Genomic DNA, 11,111 nt, shown 5'->3' with positions numbered 1-11,111 from the left:
CATATGTAACCGATTTGCTATCCGATGGCCGTGTCAAATCACTAGCGGAACTATTGGACAGCCATCTCCTCATGCCTCTGGCCCGCTTCTCTTGTCTTAGCATCCTGCATTTCCTTACATCACATTCCCTACCACATTTCACGGTGCATGAGGAACTGAAAGATCTCATGCTCCCACCTTCCTCCCCAAAAAAAGGTCATATCTCACGGCTGTATAACCTTCTACAACTTAACCTTACAACCAACAAATCCCCCCATGGTGAAATGGGACTCTGACCTAGGCCGGACTTTCGATCTTGCTGACTGGAAAAATGTCTTGCGAACAGTTGTCGTGAGCTCGCGTTGCTCCACACACTGGGAGCTTGCGATCAAAATAGAAAACTGCTGGTACTATACTCCCTATCGTCTATCCAAAATGTCACCCGCACACTCGCCCAACTGCTGGAGGGGATGCAGACAGGTGGGCACCCCTTTTCACTCCCTCTGGTTGTGTCCAAAACTGAGCAAACTTTGGGATCAGGTGTTTGCACTCATTTCCACAATTACGGGGATCATAACTAAACCGGACCCTTCTCTAGCCATCCTACATCTAGATATCAACAAATTCCCCCTGTGGCACAGGACTGTGGTCTCCCATATTCTTTTAGCCACCCGCCAAATTCTCCTGCGACACTGGAAATCTGTTCATACCCCAACTTTTGCTGACTTGGTGTCCCTGGTGCACGACAACCACTCTTATGAGAGACTATTAACACTGGCTGATCTGTCTATCTCCAAATGTGAAAGAGAATGGCCAATCTGGGTAAATGTATAACTTAATGATTACTGTCTAACACATTGATGGAGGGAGAGGAATCGGAAGGGGAGACCGGGGGTTGAGGGGGGGAGGGAGGCGTGCCCTTAGGACACAGTGAGTTCCCCTTGGGGGGTGTCCTGGGTGTAAACCCCCCTCCTTATCGATCTCCGCATCTCTACTTCTTTCCCATTTCATGTGAACCCCTCCCGATTCCGCCCCGCTCCAGAGCAGGTATCTATCTCCCCACAGGCCTGTAGGATTCCTAATCTCCACACTCAATTGCGTGACACTATGTTCTAATGTTGACTGCCATTACCCTATGTTATGTATCTTGGTTTGATTTTTTTTTTTGTAACCTTGACTTTAGTACAGTTACACAACGTGTTTGCATTTTCGACTGTTTGTAATTTTAAAAAAATCCTAATAAAAATAATCTGTACAGGAAGACAGGACTTCAGTAAGGAACAATTCCCTCACTCAGGACAGGAATATGGCTTCTGCCCTGTGTGAGATATTTTATGTTTGGAAAGATGGGAATTCTGTGAAAAACATTTCCCTCACTCAGGACAAGAAAGTGGCTTCTCCCCCGTGTGAGCTCTCTGATGTGTGTAAAGATTGGACTTCTGTGAAAAACATTTCCCGCACTCGGGACAGGAATACGGCTTCTCACCCTTGTGGAATCTCTGATGTTTGGAAAAATTGGACTTATCTGAAAAGCATTTCCCGCACTCAGGACAGGAATACGGCTTCTCACCAGTGTGCAATCTCTGATGTATGGAAAGCTTGGACTTCACTGAAAAACATTTCCCGCACTCAGGACAGGAATACGGCTTCTCACCAGTGTGCAATCTCTGATGTGAGGAAAGAGTGGACTTCTCTGAAAAACATTTCCCACACTCAGGACAGGAATACGGCTTCTCACCAGTGTGCGATCTCTGATGTGAGGAAAGAGTGGACTTCTGTGCAAAACATTTCCCGCACTCAGGACAGGAATACGGCTTCTCACCAGTGTGCGATCTCTGATGTTTGGAAAGAGCGGACGTCTGTGCAAAACATTTCCCGCACTCAGGACAGGAATACGGCTTCTCACCAGTGTGCAATCTCTGATGCATGGAAAGAGTGGACTTCTGTGTAAAACATTTCCAGCACTCAGGACAGGAATACAGTTTCTCACCAGTGTGCAATCTCTGATGTTTGGAAAGAACGGACTTCTGTGCAAAACATTTCCCGCACTCAGGACAGGAATATGGCTTCTCACCAATGTGCCATCTCTGATGTGTGGAAAGATGGGACTGCAATGAAAAGCATTTCCCGCACTCAGGACAGGAATACGGCTTATCACCATTGTGCGATCTCTGATGTCTGGAAAAATTGGACTTGTCTGCAAAACATTTCCCGCACTCAGGACAGGAATATGGCTTCTCACCAGTGTGAGATCTTTTATGCACATTAAGTTGGCATTTTAAACGGAAACACTTCCCGCACTCAGTACAGGAGAACCTCTTATCTGTTGTAAGGACAACACCGTCCCTAGCAGTCTGAGGTTCCTCAGGATAATAGGAATACGATGGTCCGGCACTGTCCCTCACAGTCTGAGGCAACTCAGGATAAGAGGAATACGATGGTCCGGCACTGTCCCTCACAGTCTGAGGTTCCTCAGGATAAGAGGAGTACGATGGTCCGGCACCCTCCCTCACAGTCTGAGGTTCCTCAGGATAAGAGGAATACGATGGTCCATCTACACTGTGTGGTGCCGGATGGACATTTGAGGAAGCCAGATTTTCTACTGGACTATACTGTGTGATGTCCTCATCTTCTACTTTACAGTCTGGAGACAAAGTGAGCCAATCCTCTGAGGTTTTCCTCATCTCCCGTCCATGTACTAAAATAGAAATAAAAAGATTATTACTGGACATCAGCAGATTGGTTCCCCTAAACCAGGACTCCGCCCACATCAGGCAGCTTTGTCTCTGAGGATCTTACAATTCCCCCCTCAAGGTAACTAGTAAATGGTAGAGGGTCACTAGGTGTCCCAGGAGCCACACATCAAGTGAAGACCTGTTGTATGATAGTAAATGGCAGTCTCAGTCTGGACTTACGCCAGGCCACGGCTTTATGTGTGGGACACCTACTCACTATCTACCATTGCCTGTAACTAGTAAATGGGTCCTCTGATCTCCTACCAGTTCATTTCTTTATTCATGGACCTTAGTCAGAGAGTGAGGAAACAACGAGAACTGTCTTTTATAGGAGTGACAGTGATGAGGGGATTATAGGACGAGTGTCCCCTCCCCCTCTATCACTCATTGCCATCTTCCCAACACAAGAAGTCCCGCACTTCCTTATTTAGTCCATGATTTAGTCATGAATAACAGCGGGGCTGAGCCCCACCAGAGGTCAGAGAGTGAGGATGGGGGGAGAGCAACCAAGATGAAGACCACCATCATTGGGTTACTGACTCCTCCCTCATTATCACTTTCTGTTTAAGGCTCCAAAGTTGGAGGATGTTATCACATTATTATCACCATGTAAAAGTCTGTCCTCCAATCAAATCATCAGATATAACATGTCCAGCTGGTAGGAAATGGGTGTATCAAAAGAGAATCCATATTATGTGTATATATAGCAGTGGATAGAGGGGAGATAACAGAAATCTGCTATGTAATGTACAACATAGAGTATATAGTGCAGGGGTCAGGAGGATGTAATGTGTAATATGAATGTAGAATCCCTCTGACATTCAAAAGACAGGATAACTCCTGCAAAAGCCAGGGGCAGGCTAGCCGTTCACCCCAGGGCTGAATCCATGGCATAAATACCGGGACCATGAAAGGTTATTGGGCGCCACTCACTTTTGTCTTTTTAAAGTGTTATTGCAGAATGGTTCAGGAGGTGAGGGTTGGGGGGATGGGGGTTTCAGATACCATGGCAGATCACTTACAGACTCTGCAGATCAATGTCTACTCTCACAGTGTCAGAACCTATAAGCCGACTAAGCAACACTGTAAGCACATTCCCAAATTTCAGTGCGTCCTCCAAGTGAGTCCCCAGGCCCTCCTTAGAGACCGGCCTTCTTCATGGATCTCTCCAGCAAGGGGCCTCCCCTGGGTCTCCTCCTTGGCACAGCTTCCTCCAGACCAGGCAGGACAACTTCACAACCACTTCAGCACATGTTAGGCCCCAAAACAGGCTAATGGACCTAACAGCAGAGCTCCATCCAGCAGCCCCTCCCTACACCTCATCCCAGGGGAAGAGAGCGAGCACATGACCTGTCCCAGATATTTATTTCCTCCCCCAGCATGCACCAGTGACATAAACTCTGGACCAATCAGTGAGCAGTATGGGTGGAGGAATGTATTTAGTGTTAATGACCCACCTGTGCTGATCTCTGTAGGAGTGTCCTCCTCTATAAATGTCCCCGTTATTCCATCCTCCTCCATAGACTGCTGATCATCCCACACATACTTCTCTTCTTCTTCTGCTTTAATCTCAAATTTTATATCGATTGGATCTCCACTCTAAACCAAGAAAATGAGAGAGAATATCATCTGTAGGTTATAAGATTTATTATTGTGACATCACATAAAAATCCACACATTGTCTCCATGAGTCTGTGTTTTATAATCTCTGTCTCACTGACCTTGTAACAGTGAGGGATGGTGTGACCTTCCTGTGTGGAATCCCGGGAATACAGAGGACGGGGACATCTCTCTGGTGGGTTCCTGGTATTAGGTGGCTCCATCATATCCTTGTGTCCTTCTGAAAACTCCTCCATCACTCCATACTCCTCATCCTCCTCTTTATACTCTTCTTTAACATCAATATTATCATCCCTGAGGTTTCCACTCTGAATATAAAATAAAACATTCATTGTAACAAATATACTGTATATAAATCAGAACTACCAATAATTGTCACTCATCTACCTGATGATGGTGGGGGTTGGTTTGACCTTCCTGTGTGGAATCCCGGGAATACAGAGGACGGGGACATCTCTCTGGTGGGTTTCTGTAGCTGGATGACTCCACCATGGTGTCCTGGTACAGATCTTTGTGTTCTTTTAGAATCTCTGACTCCTCCATCACCCCATCCTCATCATCCTCCTCTTTTATCTCTTCTTTAACCTCAACTTTAGAATCTCTCAGGTTTCCACTCTGAATATATAATAAAAATGACATCAATGGTAACAATGCAGATAATGTACAGATCCTAATGATACTATCAGTGATTGTTCCTCATCTACCTGATGATGGTGAGGGATGGTGTGACCTTCCTGTGTGGAATCCCGGGAATACAGAGGACGGGGACATCTCTCTGGTGGGTTCCCATTACTGGATCCATCTGTAGGAAACACACACACTGACTGAATACATTGTTTCTATGTGTTTATCAGATGATGGGGGATCTAGGTGGATCCTCCGTACTGCTCTCTCCTTTACAATAAAGTCTCCTCTTACCCGGTGATGTGAGGTGCGGCTGATTCTCCATCATGACGTCCTTGTAGAGATCCTTGTGTCCTTCTAAATACTCCCACTCCTCCATGGAGAAATAGACAGTGACATCCTGACACCTTATAGGAACCTGACACACACAATGATACAGTCACCATCCAGACACATCCCTTGTCTGTTACTGGATAATGTCCCAGAATTCCCAGCACCCCTCACCTCTCCTCGATGATCTCTCTGGTGACTTCTAGAATCTTCTTTGTATTTCCCTATTCTATTAGGGAGGGAGGTGGAGGCAATGTGATGGTCATATGATCTCCAGACTTCACAGGAGGAAAACTCTAGATCTGAACACAAATAGTAAAATCAAATGAAATTCCCAGAATCCTCCTCACCTCACCATTCGGGTTTCCATTTGATTAAAGCCCCACCTCAGACTGAGGTATAATTTACCAACACAGGACCCCCACACTACGCAGGGTAAAAGCTTGTTGCAGGCATTCTGACATCATTACATACAACGCAGGACCAACAGTCCCACTTTGCTAGTGAGGATGCCAAGGGTCCGCCCACATCCTCAGAGCATGAGAAAAAAAAAGCCAGATGGAGGGACATTGGGGGGAGGAGCTGTGAGGTCAGTGTGATGTCATAGGACATATAGACTCTGGATGGAGGGACATTTAGATGGGGAGATTTGAGGGGTTCTCTATATGAGGATCCTGTGCAAACCAAATCATTGTTCCCGGGTGCCTCCCACTTCTTCTAAAATGAAGAGTGAACTTTGACCTTTACCATACAGAGATCTGTCAGGAATGTGTGAAAGTAATCTCTCATGTGAGCAGGTGACGTGTGGAGGAACGGAGTGTAAATAGCAGACAATTTTCTCCAGAGCTCCTAATGGTGGGGATGGATTTTGCTGCATGCTGGTGCCAAGTTTCCACCCCCAGGGTCACTGCAGGTGTGGAGAAAAGCTGTGTAAGAGGATATGGAGGAGAGATGAGGAGGAGATCCAGGAATCAGGATAAAGGTCAGGACAAGCAACAGACGAGCGCATCCAAGAGATGAAGCCGGGGTCACTACACAGAAAATCAATCCAAGGAAACAACAGGCAGGACGAGGAATAGCAAGAAGGAGCTCAGAGACAAATGAGAATATTGCTCAGCCAATGGGAGATTATCTCAGCATGACTTACATAATGAAGGAGATAAGGGGGAGGGGAGGTGACCATAGATACATGGAAATTCAGCTGGTTTAGCAGGGATCGGTCACATGTCCATCCATGTGTGGTCAGCTTTGGAAGCAAGATATATTAATCATCAACTGATCCCCTTGAAGGGGTTAATCTACTTATTACCTCCTCTGCTGCCAGATCCTGCAGTGTCTTCCCTCTACGTTCTATGGAATGTCCTCTTTACCTAACATCACTTCCTGTCTGTATTCCATAGACTTCCTGTCTGTATTCCATAGAGACTTCCTGTCTGGGTAGAGGTGAGATCACCACCTTGTGGAGCTCAGAGGAACTGCAGCCCTGAGAACCGTCTGGTAGTGTGAACACGGCCTTGTGCTGTGTGTGTGTACTGTATATCCTTCCCCTTTCTCTCCTCCCTGAGTGTGAAGAGGCGGAGCTCCTGCTGGAACAGCGGTCGGAGGAGGAAGCCGAGTCTAGGAGGGAGACTGACAGAAAGCGCAGCAGACTTGCAGGAGTGAGCGAGGAGGATCCAGTTCCTTTGCCATCGGAGGTGAGGAGAGTGTGAAGGATGTTTGTGACTCTGGTTGCTGAAAAGCTGGGAGTCATATTGCTCTGGTGAGTGGGGAAGCACTACTAAGGGGGCGCCCTCACCATCACGTGTGTAAGAGGTGGAAGAAGGCGTGGCTACACTACAGCTGGCACAGTTTGGAGCACAGAGAACTTTCACACCTTATCAACTTTTCATTAATTTGTGGAGTTTTATTGAGCAAAATAAAATAATTGAAATGGATGCAAAGAGGAAGCAGTGGACTTGCGAGAACACAATATTGAGTACACAATATTGTATGATTACATGAATTTGCACAGATTTTTACTTTATAGAAAATATTATAAGATTAATGAAGTAGGTGCAAAGTGGAAGCAGTAGATCTGCAGGGAACAGTATCTTGAGCACAAACACTTTATGTTGTATATGAATTTGCACATGGATCAGTTTACTTCATTTGTTGATAAACACCATAAGATGAATGAAGTAGGTGTAAATCTAGACCTGGGGAACACAAGGGAGGTGGAGTGGGAATCCTCCTATCCTCACAGATCACCTTCCAGGTTCTCCACTCTCCTCCCTCTCATCATTTGAAGCTGGATTGGTATTAACTTTCCTTGATGACTTCTCTGCCTGGCTGCCCTACTTTCTCTCTTCTGAAATCCCCACAATCATTCTCAGAGACTTCAACATCCCTGTTACTATGAACACTTCCAAACTTCCAAACTTCTCAGTCTAACCTCCTAATTGGGCCTGAAGAAATGGATACACAATGGGTTGAGGCTTCTACTCACTCTGGTGGCAACACCCTCACCCTTGTATTCCCCCACCGATGCCCTCCATGTATCCTCTCAACAATCCTCTCCCTCCCTCTAAACACCACTAGGGATGGGCGAGCGGTTTGGGCCGAGGATAACTTCACCAATCACCCGAATTTTCTGTGTGCTCTGTGTTTTCATTTTTTTTACTATTTACATCCCGCCGAGCGCACAGTCAATAGGTTGTTAGGAAGCGAAACCGGGAAGCCGGCCACTGCGTCCTTAACAAGGAATGAGTCATGAGCTGTCAGTGGGCTTCCCAGATGACAGCAGAATGTAGAAAAAAAAATTGCCGGCAAGAAGAAAATCGGGGAAAAATCGGTGTGGGGTCCCCCAAAATCCATACCAGGCCCTTTGGGTCTGGCATGAATTTTAAGGGGAACTCCATGCCAAAATTTAAAAAACAAATGGCATGAGGTCCCCCAAAATCTATACCTGACCCTTATCCGAGCATGCAGCCTGGCAGGCCAGGAAAGGGGGGGGGGGGGCGGACGAGTGCCCCTCCTGAATCATACCAGGCTACATACCCTCAACATGGGGGATGTGCCCCAAAGCACCTTGTCCTATGTTGATAGGGACAAGGGCCTCTTCCCCAAAACCTTGGCCTGTGGGTGCAGGGGCCTGCATGCAGGGGGCTTATCAGAATCATGAAGCCCCCTTTAACAAGGGGGCCCCCAGATCCCGTCCCCCTGTGTGAATGAGTTTGGGGTACATTGTAAGAATAAATGAGGCTATGAGACCATTTTTCACAATTCTTTCTACTAGAAAAATCAAAAAAACAATGTCCTCCAATGGAGATCCGTCGTCAGTCATGACACCCACTTCACCTCTGGACCCCAAAAAAGAAAACACTCCACCCTCAAGGAATTACAGTCTAACAGTTCTTAAAAAGGTAAGGAGCAGGGCCACCTGGTGACATCATCTAGTGGCCTGCCCCCCTTGTGATGTAACTAACTGGTGCATGCTGGATCGGTGACATCATAAGGGGCAGGGCCACCAGGTGACATCACCAGGTGGCTCTGTCCATTACCTATTTAAAAACTTTCACCCAGCAGAGCAGACATTCGACAGTCAGCCTTCTTTGTGGGCAGAGGTTTTTTTTTTTTTTTTTCTTTTTTTGGGTCGGCGGTGCAGCGGTCGTTGTGATTGATGATGGATCTGCATCAGGGGACATTGTTTTTTTATTTTATTTTTTTTAATAAAGGAACTATCAAAAACTGCCTCATGTCTTTATTTTTACCAGACCCTTATCCAAGCATGCAGCCTTTTTTGGGCCTTGTATGGATGGGACCTGGTGTAGACGGTGGGGACCCCACGCCATTTTTTTCCCCATTTTTTATTTTCTATGCCAACAATAATTTTTTTACATTCAGCTGTCTGCGGGAGAGCCCGCTGACAGCTGAGGACTCATTTGTTGTTAAGGACGCCCTGGCCGGTTTCCCAGCCTCGCTTCTTAACAACCTATTGACTGTGCGCTCGGCAGGATATAAATAGTAAAATAAATAGAAGAAACGCAGAGCACACAGAAAATTTGGGTGTTTTGGCAAACATCTGAAGGGGCCATTTCAGGCTGAAGTTATGCTCAGTCCAAACCGCTCGCCCATCCCTAGTGGTGTTTAGAGAGAGGGAGAGGATTGTTGGAGAGGTTGCATGGAGTGCATAGGTGAGAGAATACAAGGCTGAGGGTGTTGCCACCAGAGTGAGTAGAAGCCTCTATCCATTGTGTATCCATTGCTTCAGGCCAAATGAGGAGATTAGACTAAAAAATGTAGAAGTAACAGAAGCGTTTGTAGTAACTGGGATGTTGAAGTCACCGAGAATGATTGTGGGGATTTCAAAGGGCCTGGTATGGACCGGGGGGAACCCCCACACTGTTTTTATTTTTATTTTTTATTTCCATTGCCGACAATGGCTGGGAAAATCAATTTAAATGTCATATTTTGTTTTCTTTATAAATGTCAGTTTTGCTGCAGCAGGTTCTAAACACAGTACAGATACACCACTTTACAGGCAGAATAAGGGGACTCCCCAGGCACTATATTTAAAGGAATTTTTCTTTTTCTTTTCATTGTAAGCATTAATTAAAATCACTGCTCCTATGAAAACGAAATTTTGTAAAAAAATAAATAAATAATTAAAAAAATAATAATTGCATTGATAGTATCAAACATGAAAAAAAAGAAAAAAACAAAGAAAAACACGCACACAGAAATTTCTGGTGTTGGGCGAACACCCAAACAGACGATGTTCAAGCCAAACTTATGACCATCCCAAACCATTTGCCCATCCCTATTACCTGGTTATCTCTCACCTTGACCACTGCAACTCCCTCCTCATTGTCTTACCTTTACATAGGCTATCCCCCCTTCAGTCCCTCATGAATTTTGCTGCCAGACTCCTCCACCTTACAAACCACTTAGTATCTGCTACCCCTCTCTGCCAATCCCTTCATTGGCTGCCACTCACCCAACAAATTTAAATAAAAAATACTAACGGTAACTTACAAAGTCATTCACAACTCGGCCCCCAGCAATACCACTAAAATGGTCTCAATATGCCAACCAAATCATCCTCTTTGATCCTCCCAATATCTTCTGCTTTCTTGTTCCTTTGACACCTCCTCCCACCTCCAGGACTTCTCCCGAGTCTCTCCTATCCTGTGGAACTCTCTACTCCAATCTGTCTATCTCCTACTCTATCCACCTTTAGGCGTTGCTTGAAAACTCATCTCTTCAGAGAAGCCTATTCTGCCCCCACCTAACAACTGCACTTTTATTTTCTCCATCCGCCCATCCCCCACAGTTATTACCTTTTGTATCACTTGACCCTCCCTCCTAGATTGTAAGCTCTAAAGAGCAGGACCCTCCGATTCCTCCTGTATTAAATTTTATTGTAATTGTACTGTTTGCCCTAACATTGTAGAGCCTGCTCAAACTGTTGGCACTTTATAAATCCTGTATAATAATAATATATGACTGCCAAGTCCAGCCTCTCTCAGCCAGGGTTCCTCCAAAGGTTCCTAGGGGCTCCTTGTCACTTCCTTGGGCTGTATATGGAAGTGTCACCTACCAGCCGTTTCTGGATACCCAAGCTTATTATCATTGCACAACACACACAATTTTTTTCTTTCAATATATTTTTTATTCTAACTTTAATTTTAACAAGAGTGCAAAAAAAAAAAAAATGAATAAAATGGTAAAGGAAGAAATCCAATTGGTCAGGAAAATGAATTGTCTGGAATGTGGAGGCGGAGTCAGTAATAATTTGTGTACAATACAATACACAACGTGTTACATTATTATAACAAAGTATTG

At 45.4% G+C, this 11,111-nt stretch overlaps 1 protein-coding gene across 1 annotated transcript in view; it reads right to left on the bottom strand.

Moving 5' to 3' along the window:
- Positions 1–1,352: 1,352 nt before the first annotated feature.
- The window catches only part of LOC309543982 (uncharacterized protein), a gene marked incomplete at its 3' end in the record, with an annotated part of 38,771 nt that continues 29,012 nt past the window's right edge, over positions 1,353–11,111 (bottom strand). The window contains exons 5-10 of the mRNA XM_082276385.1: positions 5,039–5,136; positions 4,722–4,949; positions 4,436–4,642; positions 4,172–4,313; positions 2,538–2,677; positions 1,353–2,006 (exon numbers count right to left, since the gene is read on the bottom strand). Of these exons, the coding sequence (XP_082132511.1) occupies positions 1,353–2,006; positions 2,538–2,677; positions 4,172–4,313; positions 4,436–4,642; positions 4,722–4,949; positions 5,039–5,136 (1,469 nt within the window). The remainder of the gene's footprint in view (positions 2,007–2,537; positions 2,678–4,171; positions 4,314–4,435; positions 4,643–4,721; positions 4,950–5,038; positions 5,137–11,111) is intronic.

Source organism: Pelophylax lessonae, assembly GCF_965119305.1.
Source record: "Pelophylax lessonae genome assembly, contig: HAP1_SCAFFOLD_570, whole genome shotgun sequence".
NCBI lineage: Eukaryota > Metazoa > Chordata > Amphibia > Anura > Ranidae > Pelophylax > Pelophylax lessonae.
The sequence above is the reverse complement of the archived record's forward strand: the minus strand, read 5'-3'. Positions and strand labels throughout refer to the sequence as shown.